Source organism: Puccinia triticina, chromosome 10A (assembly GCF_026914185.1).
Source record: "Puccinia triticina chromosome 10A, complete sequence".
In the NCBI taxonomy this organism is placed as follows: Eukaryota; Fungi; Basidiomycota; class Pucciniomycetes; order Pucciniales; family Pucciniaceae; genus Puccinia; species Puccinia triticina.
The window spans coordinates 2,675,469-2,699,774 of NC_070567.1; the positions used below are offsets into that span (position 1 = coordinate 2,675,469).

The 24,306-nt window shown below is 47.2% G+C and overlaps 4 protein-coding genes across 4 annotated transcripts; all 4 read left to right on the forward strand.

The window, feature by feature from the left end:
* Positions 1–3,606: 3,606 nt before the first annotated feature.
* PtA15_10A260 (uncharacterized protein) lies at positions 3,607–4,638 on the forward strand (the record flags this gene model as incomplete). The annotated part of the gene is made up of 5 exons (XM_053160419.1): positions 3,607–3,648; positions 3,714–3,851; positions 3,927–3,989; positions 4,059–4,121; positions 4,177–4,638. The coding sequence occupies 5 exons, from the start codon at positions 3,607–3,609 to the stop codon at positions 4,636–4,638; spliced, it is 768 nt and encodes a 255-aa protein (XP_053024395.1).
* Positions 4,639–5,129: 491 nt separating this feature from the next.
* On the forward strand, positions 5,130–5,678 carry PtA15_10A261 (uncharacterized protein; the record flags this gene model as incomplete). Its single annotated transcript, XM_053160420.1, has 1 exon — positions 5,130–5,678. One exon carries the CDS (start codon positions 5,130–5,132, stop codon positions 5,676–5,678), a length of 549 nt encoding a protein of 182 aa, XP_053024396.1.
* A 3,496-nt stretch (positions 5,679–9,174) lies between these two features.
* PtA15_10A262 (uncharacterized protein) lies at positions 9,175–10,226 on the forward strand (the record flags this gene model as incomplete). Its single annotated transcript, XM_053160421.1, has 2 exons — positions 9,175–9,379; positions 9,889–10,226. 2 exons carry the CDS (start codon positions 9,175–9,177, stop codon positions 10,224–10,226), a joined length of 543 nt encoding a protein of 180 aa, XP_053024397.1.
* Positions 10,227–19,420: 9,194 nt separating this feature from the next.
* On the forward strand, positions 19,421–22,508 carry PtA15_10A263 (uncharacterized protein; the record flags this gene model as incomplete). The annotated part of the gene is made up of 2 exons (XM_053160422.1): positions 19,421–19,496; positions 22,402–22,508. 2 exons carry the CDS (start codon positions 19,421–19,423, stop codon positions 22,506–22,508), a joined length of 183 nt encoding a protein of 60 aa, XP_053024398.1.
* Positions 22,509–24,306: the final 1,798 nt, after the last annotated feature.

A 24,306-nucleotide genomic window follows, 5' to 3' on the forward strand; every position in this document is an offset into this window, starting at 1 on the left:
CTAATGAAATTTTGTGGTTTAATTTGATTATGCAGAAGTATACTATAAGAGAAGAAAGGAAATAATTCCCATGAGTGAAATCCAAAAGGATAAGGAAACTAGTTATCAAGTACCTGGGTGCAGGGAGGCAGGCGGTTGAATAGGACGCTTCCGCCCCCACGGTAAGCCCCCCGGGGCTCTGATTCCTGCAGGTCAACAATTCCTGGGAGGAATTCCGGTGAGCAATAATTCCTCCCACTTTGTTATAATCGCTGACCGGGAGGAATTCCTTGCGGGTATCAATGTACTTGCCAATTGGGATGGACTCCTCCCAGTCGTTGATCTACTTGCTAACCGCCGACCAGGAGGAGTCCGGTCCTCTGACCACCAACCGCAAAGGATTCCTCCCGCAAAGGTCATCAATACACTCGCTGACCGGGAGCTCCTGGTCAACAAGTATATCAATGACCGGGTTGAATATTTCTGGGTAAACAAGTATATCAATGACCGGGGGAAATCCCTCTTGGTCAGCAAGTATTTTGATGACCAGTAGTAATCCCTCCTGGTCAACGTGTATATTTATGACCAGGAGGAATCCCTCCTGGTCAAAGAGTGTATTGATGACCGGGAAAAATTCCTGCCGGTAATGGATATACTTTCTAATACCAATTGCCCACCAGGCTGTGGGTACCTGTTTTTTTTACCCAGGAACTGAATACCCTCACCCGCACCCGGCACCTGCAGGCGTCGTGGGTCATGTACCGGGTATCAGGTACCCAAATGCCATATCTAACATTTTCATACATGGTATGTGTGGGCAAGCTGGTCAAAGCAGGGATGAGTCGGCCAGGTGAGCTTTAGCCAAGCCATCCGATGGTGAAGGATCAGGCCAACGGGGAGCAACCAATCCCCCACCAGCTATATGCTCTCTTTCAAACTTAGCGCAGACAGGTTGGTGCCCCCGCGCACCAACCTGTTGTAGAGGCATTTGAGCGGTGGTGTCCAGCTGCATTGTGGCTTGCGCGGAAGATTGCAGGTAAGTACATAAAAGTTTATTTGATGTAAATCCCAGCTCTTTGATCCGTACACATCACCTCTCTTTCACTGGTGCTTCCAGGTTCCAGTCTCACTAACTTCTCTACATTTTGCGCATCCTCTCCAGACTCAGCTTCCGTCAAGTGAATTAACCTCATATGGATTTGATGCCCCGGTTTTATTTTGACTGAACAGATTTAAAAAAAGATGCCTCCCCGCCCAAAACCTAAAGTAAGTGTATTCAAATCCTCCCGAGAAGTATTCAGTCAGAAGAATTGACTATGTGCTGTTTTTTTTTCTTATTTTTCTACAGCCTAGCCTGCGGGATGCGCATGATTCTCAGCTACAAAATCGAGTAGATGAGCTTGAGGTAGGCGGATCACAAATCTGGTATAGCTCTCAAAGTCCTTAACTCAATGTTTTTTTTCTTTTCAAACTTTACCAAAAAGCGTAGAAATGAGTGTGCTTCAGATAAATACCAGACTGGAAGCAGATGCCTCCTCTCATGTTTGTTGTAAACCTCATGTTTTTGGAATTTTTTCTTGCTTGGAGATTTGACCTTTTACCACAAATTTCATACATATTAGGCCCAAGTTGTGGGAGATTTGCGGTTAAAGGTTGCTGAATCAGAAGAAAAATTGCTACTCTGAGTCACCACTCAAATACTATTATATATGGACTGTCAGGGTGTGGACTGAATCTTCAGTTCAATAGCAGAATTACGGGTCAAGGTTCCCTCAATGTTAGTCAACAGGTTGCTCTTCCGTTTGGCAAAGTTAACAACTTATTTTTGTTAAAATTAGGATCCAGTGTTAGGCGATCTGATTGCAAAGGTCTCTCAGTTGGGAGAAAATATGATGGTGGTGAGCTTAAGGATATTCAAATTGCCTTCTGCGCCTTCTGCGCACGTTCTCACTGTTGCGTGGTTTTGTATTTGCTGTAGATGAAGACCGGGCTTGACGTGGAAATTTTGCCAAATGTTTGCCTGAGTATTCCTACTCAAAATTTAACTTACTGACCCATTCTGTGTTACGGGTGGCAAATTAAATCTAGATGGAACCTTTGAGAGATAGGGGGACCAAGTTTTCCAAGCTTGAATCAAAACTCCAAAAAATCTCCGAGGTTGTGTAAGCTGAGGTGAGATAATTCAGAATGTCACTCACTGGTTCTATCAGTTACTATTTACTAATGTTTATTCAAATCGTCAGCTTCAGAACAACAGACAAATAGCCATACCTTCTCTTGAGATTGATCGATGCAAAAGCAGCATGTCAAAAACCCAGATGGAGGCTTTGCAAAAGAGTGTCCAATCAATGGGGGACATCATACAAGGAAACAAGGAAGCTAAATCTGAAAATTGCAAGGAGATTTTGATGCAACAACAGGAATTAAATCAGATGAAAGACATAGGAAACCAGGTATGCAGAAATATATGGTATTGGCTAGCAAAATATCTGTGAAATTAATTCCAACCTTCTGGTTCATTTCAAAGCTTTCAAAACAAGTACTTCATATTGAAAAATCATTCCAGGCAAATCTTTTGAAACAACAGGCACGCATCAAGTGTCTCATTCAAGATTTCAAATCAACCAAAGAGGACCAAAACAGTATTTTTGATAAGATGACAAGCATTGAGGAAAATATTTTGGGGTTGTCAAGTGGGAGTGGAAAACTCGCCATAAGAAATGAACAACTAATGGTAAGGGTGTAGAATTTGAAAGTATCTCATTTGAAGAACAATTTACAAAATTATTACTAATCACTTCTATAGGAGGTTGACGATTCAGAAACTGGTATTTCTACCCAGCAACCCAAGGCTGTTAGCCTGGTTGAACTTGTAAATAATCCATCCAATCAATTTTAAGATTTCATATAGTTAGTTCCAAAGCTAACAAAATGTGAGACTTCCTTGAAACTCAGCACCAAAACATAAATTCCACCGGCGAATCGCTAAGACAATGGGTTTCAAACCAAAATCTAGAACTCCGGGACAAATTGGAGCAAACTACGAATAGCGAGCTTTTCAAACAAAGGCACAAAATTGAAATGAACACAGGAGCACAAGTCAGAATTGCATGCCTAGTATTTCCCTCTTTTTTTTCAGCTGATTGTCTATGGGGTGACAGATTGAACACATTTCCCAGATTCAAAACAAACTTGGCAACAGGCTTGCAACTCTTGAGATTAAATTTGCTGAGTTGTCCAGGGAAAAAAATCAACTTCAGCTTGTTAATTCAATTTCTGAAAACCAATCAATGGCAAGTTACCCATTTTTTGTATCTCATAACTTGATCAACTTGTAGTGATTCCAGATTTTTTTTAGGATGTAACTGTTTTGCGTGCTCACACAGCTGAAACCAAGAGCCTTATCCGTATCATGGTATATAATTCAGCCTATGTTTCTGTGATTTATTCAATCTGATCAAAAAACGTCCCAACTAGAAAAATAATTTTGAAGAACCTTTGGAATTGCAACAAACCGACTTTGCCAACCAAGTTGAATTGCTGAAAAAGATGGTTCTTGGAGTTCAGAAAAGAGGATTGCAGCCTCTCATCCAAAATTCCAAACAGGTCTCTGGCGAAATTCTCAAGATGAGACGTGACCTGCACTCTATAGCAGGTGCCAAAACGCAGGTCAGTAGACTTTAATTTTGTAGAAATATAATTCATGATTGTTCTGATGCTTTTTCATGCCCCAGATCAAAGGGAGGTTGTCAGGCCTGGAGAAGGCTGATGACAGAAACAAAGCCACACTTTCTCAGGTAAACTCTGCCATAGAATCGCTCAGACAAGATAACGAGATCATTTCCCGGAGCCAAAATACTAACCAGCCAATGGTAAGTTTTCTTTTTTGGTATTTTCCCATTCAGTAACCCTCTTTATTAGTCCGCATAATTCTGTGCAATTCCCAGGATTTAGATGCAATTGTCGTTGGGGTTCACCAAGCAGAGAGCAATAACATGATCAAACACATGGTAATGTTTACAAATAAATTTTATTCAATTCTTTTGTTTCTTAAGCTGACTGAAAGTTACCCCAAACAGAAAAAGATATGTGCCGAATACCTGGAGATTGAAAAGGAAAAAATCAGTGCCAACTTTGAAAAAGTGAGTCAAATTTGCAGCCACACTGAACAGCTTGCTGATTTTTTACATTTTTTAGGTTAGTAACAAGATATCAGTTATGGCAACGGCGGGCCAAAGAAACGATATCAACCTCTCTGAGACAAATTCTAGCATTGCCTCTCTCCTCAATGAAGTCAAAACCCTACAAAACCAACAAGCCAACCTGGAAGACAGTCTGACCGCCTTTCGAGATGAGCTTGCCAAGAAGTCCGAGTATCCAGAGCTCCAGGCGGTGACTCATGACATGGTCTACATGAAAAACAAAGTTGTTGAGCTTTCAAAATCATTTCTAGGAAAGGAAAATACTTGCCTAGCTTCAACTTGCCCTACCCATTCCCTCCAAAACCATCCCAACTCATTGGCAGAAGCAAAATCTAAAGCCTCCGACCAATTTTCACTCAATCAATTTGATTCTATTGAGTTTGATCGATTGGATTCAATTGATGTTGATCAACCCAGCTCATTTGGCCTCCAACCTGAAAGAACTGAACACAGCTGACTGGATGTTATTCAAGAAGATCCTGAAGGTTTGGAAGGCAAAGAATTTCTTAAGTACTATCACGGACTTTTTGAAGAAGAGGAAAATGAAGGAAACAAGTCAGGAAGGCGTATGGAACATGTTGAAGAATGTATTGCAGGTGGATTCAATTCTCGACGTAGGGTTGGAAGTCATAGCGAGTCAGATATGGGCTCAGACCATACAGACAATGATTCTCCGTCTCCTCAAAACCATCCATCAACCTCTTGCCAAACAAATCCATCAAGAAAAAAAAAGTGGAGGCGCAAAAACCAGAGGGAGGCTGCTCCTAGGAACAGGAGAGAGAGTTTGCGGATGCAAAGGGAAAGCATGGAATCTACAAAAAAGGCTGATGACATTTCTTTGGTAAGTAAAGTAATCAGAAGCTGTAACAAGCAGTAATAAGTTGGATTGGAGCTAACTTTCACGTTCTATTCAAGTCCAATGCAATCCAGCAACATATGTGAATTCTCATGAATCTTAAAAGGTTCAAGAAGGCCTTCCCCCCCTCACCAACAGAAGAACAGCTACAAAATCTTCCCGACTTGGGTGATGGCTTTCCTGTTGTGGCTGTCTCTGCTCCTTGCCTCATCAAAGCGAGTAAAGTGTTGGTGACTTGGGATGAAGGTGAAGTGATGGGCTCAGGATTTTTGGAATACTGTCTTCAACGTATTAGGCAATACGGACTCCCATTTGTGGGGCTGTCTATTTCTCTCAAAAGCCCTAAGGCGCAGGAGTGGAATTGCCGGACGGCTGCCTTCTGTGTTGATACATTTTACGAAGCATTTGCGGCAAAGGATTATGCCAATTGTTTCCGCTCCGGCTTCAACTTGGAGGAAGTTGGTCCTAAGAGAGTGGAAACTCTCATCAAATTTAATATTGATTACTGTATTGGGGAGATGATGAAGGATTTCAAACGTGCAAAGGGAAAGGGGCGTCAACCTGCGGACGGTCCCAACGACCCAAGTGATTCCAAAGCCGGACGAGCCATGGCAAAAATTATGCGAGAAGAAGATGAGTAACAAGACCGACGATCCTCCTGACGTGTAACCGTAAGACTCCCCCCCCTTTTTTTTTTCTGTAGGCAGTTCGTTTCAGTTGATCTTCTGCTCTATTAGTTGGCTCGCAGACGCTATAATACAACCAGGTCGTTTCCAGAGCTCAGCGAATTTAGCCCTCTCTTTGAGGATGATCGGCTTTGTTCTTCCAATGAATCTATATCGGATAAGAACAGTGACACAAGAATACAACATGCTCCTGTTTGGCGGAGTAAAGTCTATACGGCACTGGTTGAACGGATTGACAGCTACACTCAAAAACTTTGGAATGATATGCCCAAAAGAGCTGGTCGAAAGCCTGGCCAGCGGCTGAGCTTGGGTGCTAGTGCTCCGCTGGGAGGATTGAAAGTGACTCCTTGCAACCTCCCGGAAGACGCTTATGATTTGATGTGGATTTCCAACCAGTCCGTGGAAAAAAGGAAAGAGCTAAAAATGTCAGCAGCCCGCGGTCTTGCTTAAGATTTGAAATACAAAAGGTATGTGGCCTGTGCAACCTTCTTCATTTATCTTCATTTAACAATAGAATACTCAATTCCTATGCCAGCCGCTTTGCTACAGAAGTGACTGCCAATCGGACTATTACCTATGGGTTAGCCCATCAGTTATAACATGATCAGCAAAATCTCTCTTCCTCTAACAAACCAGTCACTAAAAGCGGGTTAGTATTGCGTTCACCCCCTTCCCTCTTCTCTTGCATCTCTTTCTCCTGCATGATTGTTTCTTGTCCACAAAACCCCCCAAAAAAATGCGCTGAAAAAGGTATAGATAAAACAACAACAAATGCAATAAAATACAAAAAAAGAGCCCTGGTGGCCCCCAATCTTCGTTGCAAGTGCCATTTGAGTGACCTGAGGGTTTCCAAAGAACAAAAAAAGAGGTTGCTAGAGAATTGGCAGGCTAATCGGCGGATGTTTGAAGTTAAAAAGTGGACAAAAGGCCCTGCCCCTGCATTTGTAACCGGGCTTGGGGTTGATTTTGAGCTGCCGCTTTGGTTGGCAGGCCCAAAGTTTTGACCGCGGTTTGCCCAAGAGCACCCTGGCAGGCGGGCCAAAAATTTGATCGTCAGTTTGACGGTGACAGGAGGGCTGCTTTTTTCTAGTCAACGTTGGCTGAGAGGGGTTGGTCAAACTGACGGCCCAAATTTTGGCACTTTGGTGGTGTTGTGCAAAAGCTATGTAGAGACTAGCTGTCATGTTGAGTCTTCCCATTCCAATTTTTTCATTATTTTCTATATTCAGGTCTTTACATAGGTTCTATAGCCAAACCCGAAAAGCTTGCGGGTCCGGCAGCCTGAAAATCCGACCAACAAAATTCTTCATTTCAGCCACCCACCCTGTATCCTTCCAAAACTTCTTATCTTTGCACGTCTTCCCTCTCTCCATCTCTCCCATACCCCCTACCCCCTTCCCCATTGAAAATGCCCCCTGACCCAGCTCCCCCCCCCCCCCCCCCCCCCCCTGCTCATCCGGACCCACCCACAACCCAGCCGCCGGAACCGCAAACCAGCCAGCCATCCCACCCAGAACCCCAGCCACTCAACAAAACCGTCCAAGGCAAGTGAGTCCCGCCCTTTCTAGCAGTCCGATCACCCGCAGCGCTGATCCCTTTGTTTTTTTGCCCCCCCCCCCCAGCCGGAACCTCCCGCCCGCCAGCCCATCCGGAACGCCCACCGCAGAAAAACCCCTATACCCCATCGGTGAGCCCCTCTCCCCCCTCTCCCTTCCCTTCAATCCAATCCTCCCCCTCTGCCTAGCAGTCCGATAACCCAGATGACTGATTTGGTTGATTCCCCTGCCCCTCCAGTGTTGATTCAGGTACCAGCATCATCCACCTTGTCACCCAACAGGCCGTGTCCACCTACATAATGGTATGTCCCGAATGTTTGGAACCCAAAGATTTGAGCAGCTGATTGTTTTTTTTTGGCTTCCCAACCCTCAGTCCACCAATAATAAAGTAACCAACCAGTTTTTTACCCTCACAAGCCGCCTGGATCCGCTTCCATTCGCCAATGGCCATGGCAAGCCAGAGGAGTTGTACCTCGGACCCAGTCAGCCCACAGAACTGCAGGCCAAAGGCTGCAAATTGTTTTACGAACAATCAAACCCCCACCGAGATGATCCCGCAAGCATGGCTCCCATTCCCAGAACGACTCGCCACAAGCCAACCCGCGTGGCTGCTGCGGCTCCACTATCGGACTCCAGGCGCCCGCCTGCGCCCCGGATCATCCACCTCGATCACAATGTCTACCAGTTGTCCACGGCAGGCCAGATTGCCCAAGTGAATCCGCGGAACACGACCGCGGCCAGCGCAAAAGCTTGGGAGCGAGTGATCAGCAAGAACAAGGCGGTGTTGAAGACCATCCCGCAGCACATGACATGGCCCAAAATCATTGACGACTGCATCGACGGCCTCGACAAGATTGTCCCGCTCCTGGGGGCCCATCTCCACCGGATGGAGGAGCAGAAGCTACTCAAGTGGCAATTCATCATCCCAAAAAACGAGATCTTTGCAAAGGGAAAGGATGTATTTGTCTCGTCTGCGGGCCAATTGGCTGAGTTCGTTGAGCAAGCGTTGGCCAACCCCACCGCCCAACTCACTATCAAGGTGTGTGTGCAGGACCCGCAGAAAAAGGCCAAGGTGGAATTGGCGGTGAGTTCTGCACCGTTCCCTATTTCTCTCCTCTGCAGGGGTGGGTGGCTCATGTGTCTGTCTATTCAGGCAAGGGCCCAGCAGGACGCTCTCGCGATGAGTTACGGCCCTGATGACACACAATTGGCCCTGGAGCGCTCCCAGGCGCGCGTGGCGGTAAATGTAAGCATCTTGTGTGATTTGGAGCCTCACGGGCTGGGATGGGCCATACTGACAGGTTTCACCTTCCCTCCCCCGACAGCCGCTGGCTGATGTGGATGAGCAAAAGCGCATCCGGATCGCAGCTGATCTACATGTGTACATCACTGGGAAGTATATTGGGGCTAACACTGAGTCGATGAGAATCAAGGACCCCAAGAACCCAGGCTCCTCAATCCGCGTGACTCGTGACGCACTCACCAAGTGGAGTTGCTGTATGCTTCATAAGATACCCGGTGTCGACCAGGACAACCCGCCCGACATCCCCAAATTCTTGAAAGACAAGTGTCCCGTGTTCACTCTCGCCAAGCTGGCCATGAAACAAGACGCGCGCCTAAGCAAGCACAAGTCTGCAGCCTCCCCCTCAAAATTGTCGGCCGCCTGTGCGTCAGAAACCCTAGGCCAGGCAAGAACCTCCGGGGAAATGGGGTCACCAACGAAGGGGCCACCTTTAGCATCTGCTGATCCTGGCGTGGAGCCAAAGACCAAGAAGGCAGGATTAGTGTTCACTCCGGTGCAAATCTCGTCCACAGGTTGAGTCATCCCCGGGCGTTGGGTCCCTGATTCGGAATCAAAATCTTCGTCCGGCATTCCATCCCCTGGTGGTCAAATGATGTCTCAGCCTGCTTCCCTCACACGTGCAGAGGCACCTGCCAAGCGGTCCCTTGGAACAAGCGCGGTGCCTGCCCTCCGGTATGACTTAACTGAATTGGTTGACGTCAGCGGCTATCCGGACAATCGTGAGACCACCAGTTTGGAATCCGAGTACCCGGCTGGTGTATCTACCACGCATTCAGTGCCATCAAACCTATCAACCCGTCACCCCCGTGAGGCGAGCTCAAATGTTGAGGTCATGCAGCCCTTGCATATTGACAGTGGGATCCATCAGTCACCCGCTCGCAAGATGCCTTGCAGCCCGGCCGCAGAACGTATAGCGCAGACCGTGAGTCGGCTCAACTTTGGGCGGGACCGTTCGCCCCCACGATTTGCACGCACTCGCAAGGTCCCAAACCCCCAATCGCCCTTGGCTAGTTCTTGGATCAGCATGACGACCCCGAGCTCCCATCTGCGACTGAATGATGCCGGCAGATCTTTAGGGATGGAAGAATTCCTCCAAATGTGCAATGTATTGGATGACGACCCACTCCCGCGGGGTTAATCAAGCTGCATCACATCAGTCGCTGGGACTTTTTCCTGGACACCACTTCAATTGCCCTAGCCAAGCTCAACTTTCCCGGCCCGCTGGCATCACAATCGATGAAGGGGGCCAGATGGTTGATCCCCACCCACACTCTGCCTGCTCATGACGCCGTGACCCAACGCCCAGGCCATCAGGACCTAGTTAACGTGCCCACACCAAGCGTGCAGGACCAAGTCAGCAAGGCCACCCCTGGATCTTGCCCCTTGCCGCAGGCCCTGGGCCGCGAGCGCACATCCAACAGCGGTCTCTTTGTCTCGCAAGTCCCCGCAGTCCCCGCGGTTGGCCCCCCGGCCGGAAATTGCCACCCCTCCACTTCAACCACGCCGTTGGCCGAGGAATCCGTCCGCAATGCGGCTGGCAAGGATGATATGACCGACGATTTGTCTGACAACTCCGAAGATGACTCTGAGCCTTTGCATTCCGCTGTGTTGCGGTCAAAGGTCGTGCCCACCCAGGAGATCTGATCACACCTGCATGCTAAATCGGCCCAATGGCTGTGGTAAGTAGCACCACACGTTAAATTTCTCTTAATTGGATTTCTCTTAAATGGTTCCAAGTCTACACCTTATTTGATGTTCTTCTTTATTTGGCAATAGTCTCTAGTTGTAGCTCCACGAGGTAGCCCCATTTAGCCCGTCCTTATTGATGCAATTCAAGATATAACGCTTGTTGAATAAAACATTGATTGCCCGTGGGCATGTATGTATATGTACTTGGCGCAAGAATGCCTCGAGGCCTTGTCCCAAAACCATGGACACAAGCCGCGGGCCAGGCCTGGTTCATGGGAGGATGACACTGCCTGGTTCTTGGGAGGATCCCGCTGAGTCATCCTGGAGTCAGGCGAGGCCGCGGTCATGACATAGAGTCGTGCAAGACGCTAAGTCCGCGTACAGCAATGAACCAGAAGTCCGTGGACTCCCATGGCTAGGGCATCACAGGTAAGTCCTTGCAAAGGATCCATGGCAGCTAGGGCACCACGGCTAAGTCCTCGCAAAGGATCCATGGCGCTCAAAGCAGCCGCAGCTAAGTGCTCAAAGAGCGGTGGACCAAGAGATTTCATTGATCATTTAATGAACAAACAGACATACTTTGCGCACACAAATAATTCAAGGCGCTGGGGCGTCTTGCCAAACAATCAGCAGCAAATTATTTAAACTACGAGTTGATAAGCTAAGATTGATGAGGAGTGATCATACGAGGCAGTGGAGCTAGCAGGTAAAGAACCGTGGAACCACAGCAAACGGAAGAAATAAAGATGAAACTTCCAATCAATCACCGCCCGAGTAACCAGTCCCAAGGAAGATTCCTCTCATCAACGCCGGGGTGGCAATCATTGGCAGAAACTCTTTGATTATCTCTGCATCCGCCAGTGAGAATCTGGGCTCGCTTCAATTGTGACTTGAGCGCCGAGAAAACCTTTTCGATCGGGTTGTAGTCCGGCGAGTACGTTGGTAGGTACATCAGCAAGACCCCTGCCTCTGCACAAATCTGCGCCACCCAACCACCATGGTGGATCCGCGCATTATCCATCACCAAGATGCTGTTGCGACCCGGAAACGGATTCATCGCCGGCATCTGATACATAAATAGATCCCATAATCAGTGCCTATGGAGCACAGGAACAGAGGTGGCTAATGGGCAAATAAGACTTACTAGAACGGCTTCAATGAAATATTCCATGTCCAGTCGACACATGGAGCCCACCTGGGCTATGATCCCAAGCAGACCGTCCAGCGACACCCCTGGCATTAGAGTCACTTGGTTAGCTCAAAGCGCCTTTGGGATCCTAGTCGTACGGCGCCCACGCTGCGCCCATGCCATGTTGCGAGCGTGTGTCCCCAGGGAAATGCCACATTTGTCTGGGAGAGGAAGTGCAAATCACATTGAACATCTCACCTAGCACATAACACAGAACCACACCAGACTCACCCAGAAATACCAAAAAATCCGCTGGGAAATGGCCGATCCGGTCGTTAAAACGGAACCAGGCCGCCTCATCTTGATTGGTGTTGTAGGTTTGGGCCACTTTTTTGGTTAAGAGGAGCCGGGTCCTCAACTCGGCCGATATGGTGCTGATCGGATGGCGAGTCCCGGTAATTGCCTGGATGTGACTTTGAATCTCATCCAGGTACAATGTGGGCTTGGCCTTGAGTGCGGTCAATACAAAATTGGCCTCCTTGCATGAGAATGACAACGGGCAGCCACGTTCTAGATATAGCGCCGGATCTCTCACGACATTCCTTGTGCGGCGGTATAAATTGTTCCAACGGGTGAGGGAGTCCGGTGAAACGTTGTAGCCAATAGTTGCATTGATCTTGGGGAGGCGCATCCCACCCTGGCTGAGCCTGACAACAATTGCCTTGACCTCTGGGGCATATTTAACATAAACCATGTTTATGTCTGATGGGGCAAAGCAGATGGCGAGCAAAAAGAGCTGAATCAGCTCTCCAAGAGAAAGAGGGGGGATGGTTTGGAGGAAAGGGAGAGGGGGGAGAGGGGCTCACCAATGGGGTATAGGGGTTTTTCTGCGGTGGGAGTTCCGGATGGGCTGGCGGGCGGGAGGTTCCGGCTGGGGGGGGGGGGGCAAAAAAACAAAGGGATCAGCGCTGCGGGTGATCGGACTGCTAGAAAGGGCGGGACTCACTTGCCTTGGACGGTTTTGTTGAGTGGCTGGGGTTCTGGGTGGGATGGCTGGTGGATTGTTCCGGCTGGCTGGTTTGCGGTTCTGGCGGCTGGGTTGTGGGTGGGTCCGGATGAGCAGGGGGGGGGGGGGGGGGAGCTGGGTCAGGGGGCATTTTCAATGGGGAAGGGGGTAGGGGGTATGGGAGAGATGGAGAGAGGGAAGACGTGCAAAGATAAGAAGTTTTGGAAGGATACAGGGTGGGTGGCTGAAATGAAGAATTTTGTTGGTCGGATTTTCAGGCTGCTGGACCCGCAAGCTTTTTGGGTTTGGCTGTATCCACTCTCCAGCGTGTCTGCGCTCTGGGCGCTGTGGGCGCTGGGGGAGGGGTCCTCTCTCGCAAGACAGGAGTCTTTTGGGGAGCTTACCTGTCACGGAGTGCCTCCCTGAAACATTCCTCCTTAAAGGCCTCCTATGGAGTCTGGGCGCCTGTCATATCACGCGCTGTGGTTCTGAGGATCTGGTCGCCTCAATGCGCGGGTTGGCCCAAACAAGTCCCTCGAGACTTGTCGGAGGCTTGCTTTGCAAGACACACGCCTGCAGCAGCGAGGGACTTTGTTAAGTTTGGCCTTCGGGGTTGGCCTCTGTTGGCAAGTCTGTCCATGGACCTTGGCCACCTCTGAAGCGCGCCAGTAGTCCCCAAATACAGATGTTGATTGGATGTTGAGGTTGCCAAAGTCTGACTTCCTCCCTTCACTTGTATTCCTCCGATTACCACTATACCACACCTTTGCGGTCACCGTCAGATGGTCATCAAATCATCAAGCACACTCATTTATCCCAGCCGGCCAGCCGGGCCAGTTTGATGTACTATCATCCACACAAAGCCCAACTCAGCCGGTGAAGTCAAGTGAGCTGTTTTCCTGTCTAATCATCCTTTTCTCTCCGGTTGCTGGCAAGGCACAGCTGCGGTCTGCCCCTCCGGAGCCCAACCATCTCTCCTTCAACTACACTCTGACTTCAGCGGGAAAATTCTGACCTGATTTTTTTGACTGGCTTGTCAACCATAACAACCCATCCATCTGGAATATTGGCACCGAGTCAAGCTCACCCGTTGCTTCCAACGGTGCAGCCTTCTGCGCTCTCCATGATATTGAAAGCGAACTCCAGTAAGATGAGTTTTTTTATCTATCTGTCCTTGTTTTTCCGGTTGCTGGCAAGGCACAGCTGCGGTCTGCCCCTCCGGAGCCCAACCATCTCTCCTCTGACTACACTCTGACTTCAGCAGGGAAATTCTGACCTGATTTTTTTGACTGGCTTGTCAACCATAACAACCCATCCATCTCAAATGTTGGCACCGAGTCAAGCTCACCTGTCGCTTCCAACGGTGCACCTTTCTGCGCTCTCCATGATATTGAAAGCGAACTCCAGTAAGATGAGTTTTTTATTTATCTGTGCTTGTTTTTCCGATTGCTGGCAAGGCACAGCTGCGGTCTGCCCCTCCGGAATCCATCTCTCCCTCTCCATTCCAATGACAGCAAACAGTAGCTAACTTTTACCTTCACCTGATTTTAAATCCTCCTAAGACTCAATCACCAAGGAGCCTGAGACCCCCCGCTCTCAGGATTGCTCCCTTTGCACTACCAATCTCTTCAAAGACCTCGCAACCACGCATAACAAAGAAAACAACTTCCAAACTCCCAAAGGTGCCTTCACACATGACCTCCCGTTAGAAGGTGATCCTTTCCTGCTCTATTGTTTCCGTTCCATCTGCCGATTACGCCACGTTCAGTGGCCCAGCCTAAAGGCTCAGTGAGCCTTTATTGTTACCCTTGGCGGCTCATTGATTAGACAAGCTATTACTGATTACCCGGATGGGCTTCTGTTGGGTTATTGTAGGCTGCTTCTGTTCAAGTGGGGGTGGAAATTGGACGCCGGTCGGGAGATATTCTTGAGTCCATTAGTTGTCCAATTGAGATCGAAGAAAGAGTGTCAGATCTAGCTTAATTTGGTCATACTACCCTCCCCGTTGATCATTCTTGTTTTGTTTGTCTGCAGTAATCAGATAAGAGTTGCATGGCCGGACTGGAGCGTAGAGTAGATTGGCTTGTGCTGTCTGTATCCGCTTGCGTCATCCTGGGCTGACTTCCATTGGCTTGTTCTTGACCTCCCATTGTGAGATTATTGACCAGATGGACCAGCGCTGGTGTTTCCCACAGGGGCCCGTAGGATCGCAGGTGATCTGGGAAGCTCTGTGAGCCTTGCAATTCAATCCACAGACAATGCTCGACTGTGGGTGCGGAGTGTTGTAACCCGAGGTTACATTTCCCGGACTCCCTGCAGCCCCTCATGTAAATGGCCATTATGCCATCGGGAACAGCCCGCAGGGCCTATCTGCACCACAAGCAGATTTGTCCGCTCCAGAACTTTGCCCCTCCTTTTGCCGCTTTGTCATAATCAATGCAATTATGTTGAGCTGGTCCGGATAGGTTGGGATGGGTCCCCAATCGGCGGAAGTGGGCAGGGCCAAGGAGCATTTGAAAAATTCAGCGGGCCCAGAAGAGTCCCCGCCCAAATAATCATTGTGCCCTTTGAATAATATTCAAACTTATTTCAAATATTATCTGATGTCCTCACTCATATGAAATTTGAAGTCTGATGACTATGAATTTTATTCAAGTCTACTCCGGAGATTGTCCAACTATGTGTCGGATGCTTGCCAAATCCACTTCGGAGACAACTCAAAGTGAATATGTATCCACCTGGGAGAAACTCGGAAATGGATTTGAAGGGTTCCAGATTCCAGAATCCCACTTCGGAGTCCCTCCGAATTGCTCTTTTGCAGGCGGGAATATCAAAGGATCTCCGAAGTTGATTCGGAGATCCAAATTAAAAGTTTTGCGTGCGGGGTGCAGGCAGCACTCTCTCAACGCCACCCTGTCCCCAACCTCCAACCTGGAACGTCAAGAAAGCTTGCATTTCTTCTGCACTTGCTATCAATCTCCATCAACTTAAGGCGCCCTCTGGGCCCTCCACACCCACTGCTGCAACGGCTAAGCCAATGACCTCCAACTCCTCCCCTGTTCAAGCCAAGACTTTTTTCCCCTGGGGACAAACCTCTTGGCTTGTCTCTCAACCTCTGCCCAAGCGGGAGAAGGGCAAGCCGCCAACGTGCGGAAATCTCAAAGATGGGGGTCAGGCCATTATTGTGCAATGTGATTCTGACTAGGCGGCACCAAGCTCGCCGGGGCGCCGCCAGCCAAAGGCGCCATCCTTTGGTGTTGGAAGCCCAAGAGGCCCAACCCGGATCTTTGAGTGCTTGGAGTGGCCATTCTGGAAGCCCAAACAGCTGCTCAATCTTTTCAAGACAGTCCAAAGGTGCATCAGCCTCATCCTTTTCTTCAGCCGATGTCTTTGCCGGAGGGACTTTTAGAATGAGGTTTCTCATTGTTCCACTCACCACATTGTGACCGTCAAAAAGACTTGATGAATCAAGTTATGAAGCATAACCATCCATTATTACAAATTTTGAGCAGAAAGAAACCTTTGGGAATGCTGGGTGAGGCGGGATCAAAACATGTTGTGACAACCAGAAGTTAGGTTTCACACTCATCTCCAGTTTACAAGAAGAGCCCGCAGTCCTATGTACATACAGTTCTCTATTGGTGCGGGAATCTCTTTCAATGCAAAACCTAACCCTGCCAAAAAAAAATCAGACAGGTGAGCGGAGCCACCGCTTTTTCAATTTTGGTCGATTGGTTGACCCCTTTTTCCTGTCCTGCCACTAGATCATTTCTGCCTCCCTCTCCACCCTTCCAGCCGCAAAAACCATCCACCCGGAAGAAAAAAAAAAAGAGGTGAGCCTCTGAATTTTGGGCACAATCAACCCCATCCCATTCCCGACCGTTCTCAAATTTTTCCTTTCCAACTCATCTGTCTGTTCCTTCACCCTTCCAGGCACCCAAGCCGTATTTTACTTTGATTTGGACACTTCTGACTCCTCACAATCCAAAACAACAATTGAGTTTCTGGTGCGTCATTCTACCAACCGTATGTTAAGCTAGTTTTTATTTATTGGGTCCTCAGATCATGCCAAAAAAGACTACACTCAAACCATTTGCTCTCACCCGCCGGGTCGACCTTGATCCGTTACCGTTTGCAAATGCCCATGGCGATTCACTAGAATTTTCCTTGAAGAACCACAAACACATACATACTTGGTTGGCTTGCAATGTAAGCAGTGTAGCTGCGGCTGTAGCCGTTGGACCACTGGAATTGACTCCCCAGTTCTTTGCAGCCCCACACCAATGTCAAATTGGACCAGCGGTCTGGCAAGCAAGCCCGTATTTGCGTGGAGCCCTAAATCTACCTCAAGGAGAAGTACAATGGGAATGCTGAATCCATGTGAATCAACGACCCGGCCAATCCGGGGGCGTCGATTCATGTGAGCACAGAATCTTTGTGCTGTTGGAGTCGTGCGATTGTCCACAACCGACCACCCACCTGCCTTTGCAGAGCTCTTCATCAAGGATAAAAGCCCCAACAGCAACGGCTGGCGGACTGGCTTACCAAGCCTCCCAAGGGAATGTTGAACCCCCAAGTAGCCACTTGTCCTTGACCACTGCCTCCGCGGCCTGCTCCCCCTTGCAGCCTACCCCTCTCAGGCCGCCAAGGTCTTTACACGGTCTTGCCGTCCGGCCTTATTGCACAAACCCATCTCGGGGCAGGGCGTGGTCCACCGGGCCCCCATTCCGCTTCTGAGGCACACTTTCCCGCAGCCTCCAACAGTAATTATGGGGCCGAGGAGGACAAACATGCCACGTTAATCCCGGATTTGGAATTAGTCACGCCCGCCAGCGTCTCTGTCCAAAACTCCCACACCGCTCCCCCCACCCAGGCCCCCAATACGGCAAGCTCTGACATCAAATTCATTGAGGTCATATCTCTACCCAATAGTGGCGTCCACCAATCACCTGGTTGCAATATCCCACGTAGCCCAGCCGCCGACCGACCCACATCTCTTCTGAGGGCCCCTTGTACTCGCAAGACTCCGGCCTCAAGTACCTAATGAACCAGTTCGTCAATCAGTTCACTAACACTTGCCTTGAACGCCGCCGGGAGATTGTTGACCATTGAGGATTTTCTTGTCATCTGCAACTTTGCCAAGGACAACCCCCTCCCCCGCGGCGGCTCAATCAAGTTGTATCAATTGCAGCTTTTCAAACGGGCCTCATTGTTGATAGCGACAGAAGTGGAATCTTCTACCCCCACGGCCCCCACACTCATGCTGCTCTTGACGCCTAAGGATTCCAGCTTCCCCTGCCTATGACTGACCGCATTGAGCAGGCTACCAACGCTGAAAATGTTCCCAGCATTCCTGCCGCCATTGAGCCGTCTCAGGAGCTATTTTCTTATTCAATGAGGTTTAAACCCCATGGCAAGTAGCACTCCACGCTCATGTTTCAATTCACTGTGTTCAAATTGGTCAAAGGTGAAACACCAAACAAGCATGAGTGTACATGGATTAGTCAATTGGGTGGAACAAGTAAGGATACCGTTGAGCACTACGACTGAGCAGAAGTGTTGGGGAAGTGGCATTTTAGTGTACATAGCCCAGCGGTCAGCCGCTGAGCATGAGCGTACAGTCAAAACCGCAAAACCGCATATCCCTTCGTGGAAAGCCTTTGCTATGCAGTTTCACAGGGTATGCCTTTATGGAAAACCTGTCTAAGGGCATACTGACAAGAAGTATGCGGTCTGGCAGGTTTTGGCCTAAATGTTAATTTTAAGACCTTACCAATTGTTGGCGCAAAATATTTGAGAGGGATCAATCCTCTGTGTATGTTTTTTGAAGACAGCAGAAGTGAAATTCTCTCTGAAGGAAGTTGATGTTGATTTGTTGAGGAGTCATTGCTTCTTGATTGAAGGGTAGAGGTTTTTTTGTGGTAGTTTTATGTGGTTTCAAAGGTGGGGTTCCCCAGTATTCTTATGCAGTATTACAGTATGCGGTATGTACTCAACTTTGGCGCGCACCAACATGCAGAGAAGCCTCCGGCTATGCAGTTTGACAGTTTATGCGCATACACAGGTATGCGGTTTTGCGGCTTTGACTGTACAGTCACTGGACAGAAACATTGGTACCCCCAAAAGCTCATTCTAGAAGGCCAACCCACAAACTTGAAGTCATGAGGATTCAAGAGTGAGTGTGTAAAATGACTTCTGAAGATGAATATAATGAAATGAAAAGTATTTGGAACATCAAAAAATTTACAAAATTGCTTGCATTAAATGACAATTTTGGAAAATCTTCAATACCATTCCAAAAAAACAATGAATCATCAGAATGAATGGATTGACATGTGAAATGAATGATAATAAATGAAAAAAATGAAGTCCAAGATCCATTCAGAAATTTCATGGGCAGTGAAAACACATCAAAAAGTACAAAGCTGCACTACAGCCAACAAAAAACCAGTGTTTGATGTGTTTCATGCCCACAAAATTTCAGAATGGATTTTGGACTTCATTTTTTTCATTTATTATCATTCATTTCACATGTCAATCTATTGATTCTGATGGTTCATTGTTTTTTTGGAATGGTATTAAAGATTTTCCAAAATTGTCATTTAATGCAAGCAATTTTGTAAATTTTGTGATGTTCCAAATATTTTTAATTTTGTTATATTCATTCTTCTGAAGTCATTCTAAACACTCATTCTTGAATCCTCATGACTTCAAGTTTGTGGTTTGGCCTTCTAGAATGAGCTTTTGGGGGTACCAATGTATCTGTCCAGTGACTGTACATGGATTAGTTAATTGGGTAGAAGAAAGGGCACTGTTGAGCGCACTTAGCTTGCTTGACGGGGTGGCCAGGTTTGGCCAGGGTTGCAAGATCATAGCTTCTTGCTATTTATAGCCATATCTATGATCCTAGCAAATTTGTTGAGTATCATTCCCTACATCCTTTGGCTACATACATAACAAACAGCGTACTTAGCAATATCTCTTGACTAGTTGATTACCTGTTACAAAAATAAGATGTTCTCCGCCGGTAATAATGGTTTCAAGATTCTACAGCTTTCTACTTTCTGCACTACCCTTGCTGACTCCTTGCGTAAGTACCATGTAGTATTTTTGGGGAAATTAGGAAATGTTCTGGAATTATTTGCTTGTATTTTGTAGGAGAAGGCCATTCAGAGACAACTGAACCCATTTCATCCAATAGCACTGAATGTAAGTCTTAATCAATTGAAAAATCCGCCTTATGAGTCTAACATGGCTTTGCTAATTTAAAAGTCAAGCAGAAAGAGGGTGTAAATTGTCTTAGTTCAATGTGCGCTGCACTTCTTGGCCCATTGGGTAATTTTTAGGCCCTGTTTGGCAGTGTCATATTACGCAGTGTAATAATAGGAAACATGCTACATTACATATGGTAAAACCTGTATTTTTAAGATACTCTTTTGAAAGTAAACCCTCATAAGGCTTGGCAGTTTACTTCCAAAAGATCAGGCGGAAAATTAGTATCTTACACAATGTAGGGGGACATGGCAAGATTATTTATTGTGTAATAATCATGCTGCCAAACTGTAAGCTCTTGACACGGAGAGCTTCACTGGGACAAGGACGAGGACAAGGAGCGAGGGAGGAGGACAAGGGCGAGGGCGTGAGCAGTTCTAGAACCTCAGCTTGTATTGCAAATGGGGCAAAAGGAGCTAGCTCGGGGGAAGTCTCAGTACTTCCCTTCCATATACAACTTTGAGAAAGAAAGAAAGAAACAAGAACAGAAGTGGGGGAGAAAGGGGGTCACTCACCTAGCTCGGGGGAAGTCTCAGTACTTCCCTGCCAAGCTAGGAGAGGCGGGACTGGAGGGACTATGTATGGTGCTCGGTGACAGTGTGTGATATCTCTGTGAACCTTCTTGTCAGTTCGCGAGGATTGCAGCTCACACAAACAGGGCCTTATTATTTTCCCACTTGGCAAACAATCTTGATCTCTGACTATCTTACCTGTATATATTAGGCGCAGGTTGTATCACATCATTGCAATGTCATGAGCTTGGGAAAATGATTGATGTCATGGATCAAACAGTCAATCCCCCAGTACACAAATCTGGTGAAGTTACAATGGCGGCGCCAATTACAGTTGATGTGAGGGAAGCCAGCGTCCGTCGAAATTGGCTTGGTGCGGAAGAGCTCATTGAGATCATAGAACTTAGCATTTCAGAGCGCATCAGGGTGATGGATGAGGCCAAAGCAACAATCAAGGAGGGCCGTAGTACCATTGTGATGGCAGAGAAAACGTACTCCGAGGCCATGGCGGGGATAACAGCAGATTCCGCTGACATTGAACTTGTATGACAGGCCGAGCGCCAGGCAACCTTTGCAACACAGTGGGTCCAGGCTGTTATCAGGAGGCAAGTGGAAGGACCAGATAATTCTGAGGATTGGGCTGATGTAGGTCAAGAGGGGGAAGATTATGATTCTTACATGAATAGAATATCAAGACAATTGGTCAATTGTGATGGCGGGGTGGTAAGTCCAATTTTGTACCAGTAAATGAAAAATAAAGAAGACAAAACTGACACATATTTCTTTTTGAGGATTCAGGCAAAAGTGGGTTAGTTCATCAGAATCAGGGGGAACCACTTGGGTTTTCACAGGATCCATCTTCCTTTTTGTACTTTTGTGAAATTTTACACATTTCTAGTGACTCATTGGTTTATTTTAGCAATTGTAGTCTTTGTATCATACATTATCTCTTTGATTGGAAGAACTGGTTTATTTTTTTTGAATTGAGAATACATGGCCAGACAGCTTCACAGCAATAGTAGCTCAATTCTGGAGTCACCATGTGGCATCATGGAGTTCTGCTACGTTTGAGCAGTATAGCTGAATTCAACAAGATCTGTGTGCTGCTCTACAGCAAATATTAGTGGATTTTTGCAGATTTTTGCCACTGAAAGACACTCAGTGCACAGCAATCCAGCAGAGTAGCGCTAAAAGATGAAATCTTTGGGCATTGAAAAGCCCATGCACTGAAATTTACCTCTGAAATTTGTCTTGAAAATAGTGTATTTTCTGCCATTTCACCAGGAAAACTGCATCATCATTCATCTCCGGCACAGTTAAAAGTGTCTCAGCCACAGTTAATAGTGCCTGTGGCACAGTCAACAGTGTCTCTGCCACAGTTGATAGTGCCTCCAGCACATTTAACAGTGTCTCCGCCACAGTTGATAGTGCCTGCCTGAACTATGACGGAGACAACATTAACTGTGCCGGAGTCACTTTTAAATATGCCAGAGAAATTGTTAACTGCTGGATCGTTAACTGTCCCGGAGTCACTTTTAAATATTCCGGGGACATTGTTAACTGCTGGAGGCACTTTTAATAAACTGTGGCAGAGAAATTGTTAAATGTGCCAGTGGAGGCACTACAAACTGCAAACTTTGGCCAAGACATTGTTAACTGTGCCGGAAGCACTATTCAGTGTGGCAGAGACACTGTTAACTGTGCCGGAGGCACTATTCAGTGTGGCAGAAACACTGTTAACTGTGCCCAAGTCACTCCTAACTGTGGCAGAGGCACTGTTAGCAGTGCCAGAGGTACTATTAACTGTGGCAGAGACACTGTTAACTGTGCCGCAGACACTGTTAACTGTGTCGCAGACACTGTTAACTGTGCCACAGACACTGTTAACTGTGCCGCAGACACTGTTAACTGTGCTGGAGGCAACACCGCAAGCGCTACGCTAAGCTACCAAAAGCGGCAAAATAGCATAGCGTAGCGGGGCCCCGCTATTCTTCAAGCCAGTTAGCAATAGCGGTAGCTGCTGACCACTATTTTTAGCACTGGCGTATCAAAAAAGTCACTCCGCAAATTATGACCTCCACTCAGCGAAGTGATTTTTTTCCGCTTTCGCTACAAAATAGCGGCAAGACCCGCTTTTTCTTGCTTTTAGCGGCTTTTTTGCTGAGAATAGCAGATAGCGCACTACTCCGCTTAGGGTTTGGCCAACTTCAGCCGTCCTCATTCAAAAACTACGTGCGGCTCGCGGTGAAAGCGCAGATCAGCAACCCACCCACAGCTCCACCCAAAAGCTTCCGTGCAAAGATCCACGTCCTCCTTGATGTCCTTCCCATTTTTTCCCGCTATTTAGCGAAAAGCAGAGTGATTTTCCGCATTTTTAAGGTTTTGCTAGTTAGCAAATAGTGGAGAAATTTTCCGCTATTTTAGCGGTAAGCATTGCAATTTTCTACTATGGGCCGCTGAAATAGCTTGCTAAAAATCTACGGGTTTTTTCTTTGTGTTGGAATTTCAGCTTCTTCTTTTTACTTACCCCAAAATCACTTTATTTTATGTTAATGTTTACTTAATATTGTAGCCTGTTTTTTGATCTGATCTTAGCCTTTATGGCAGCCTCTTGTAGTCTAGAACCCTGAGGAATAGCCTCTAGTACTATTTCTTATTCAAAACATGTCTCCTTATTATTTTATTGATTATACATACATTCTTGATTCATTATCAAAAATCATGTATATATTACTTTATTTTTACAAGTAATGACATCATCAGTTCTCCTCTCTTCTTGAGTTGACCACCTTGTGCCCCCTCCAAGGATCTCGAGACTGTTCACCAGAAAAACCCTCTCTCCCTTTTCTCTTACTCTCATTGGTGAGAATTCTAACACTTTGAAACCCATTAGCAAAAAGCACAGTGATGCACCCGCTACTAAAAGCGCTGGCGAAGCGGGCCCAAACCCGCTACGCTTCTGCTGCACATAGCAGAGCAGTTGCAGTGTTGCGGGAGGCACTTATATTAACTGTGTTCCAATTTTTTGGTAGCTTTCCTTTGTAGCAAATCCACCAAATCATACCCACAGTTGCACACCCCTTTCCTGCCGTGAGCTACTGCCATGCAGCTCACCATGTGCGTTTCAGAGGTTGATCTGCCCACTTTAAAGTTTTTGTGGCCATGTGACACCCAGTGTGGAAGCTATTAATTTTAATTGAATTTTGGCATTTTTTGTAAAATTCAATTTCCAACTCCCAAGCAGGATAGCGGAATTCAAATTCAGACTCCCAAAATTGCCTGAGGTAAATTTTGGGTCCTGGGGACCAGAGACAGACATCTCAAAGTGGTCCCCGGGAAGTTAGTAAGCAGCAAAATTTGGTGAGAGTCCTGAGGACCCCTTTCACCCATCTGGCTGGTGTGAAAGTTTGGTGCCACTTTTCTATACCACCTGGTGGAAAAATGGGCCACCCAGGTGCCAAATTGAAGGCCTTCATCTGGCCTACAAGACTACGTAGCCCAAACATTGATAACTTGAATGACCTTGAAGCTAAAAAGAGTGTGAAGTCATGGAATCATGATTACAGGATTGATCTTACATCCATACTATTAGATATGTACATGAAAATATTAATTGCTGCTCATAAGGACATGGATATTTTTATTTTTTGAATTGAAAAACAAACCACAATTGGTATACAGGCCACATATAAAATGTGTACAGGAGTTGAAAAAAACCCCTCCACTTGCTGGAACAAGCTTGGCATAGTTTTTGCAAGCATGTCCATGAGCTCTACAAGCAGTTTGATGGCTGCCTGTGCGCAAGTATCTAGGCTTCAGGGCCGTGCCACTCATGACCCCATTGGGGCAGCGGGTGATGTTTAATGAGTCATGTAGTACAAAATGGGTGCCAGCTGGGCCTAAGGCCCGTCAGGAATCACCAAATTTCAACGTTTTGGGGCAAGCCTCTCTGTGAGACAGAGACCCTGCGGGGCCCCTCAGGAGAGGATTTGTTAAGCTTGGGATGCATGGAGATACATAGCTGCTGTATTCCTCCAGTGGAGGACTTCCCTGCATCAATCTGGAAACCCAGATTTTCTCAGATTTTTCAGGGAATTTAGGCAGATCTAGGATTTG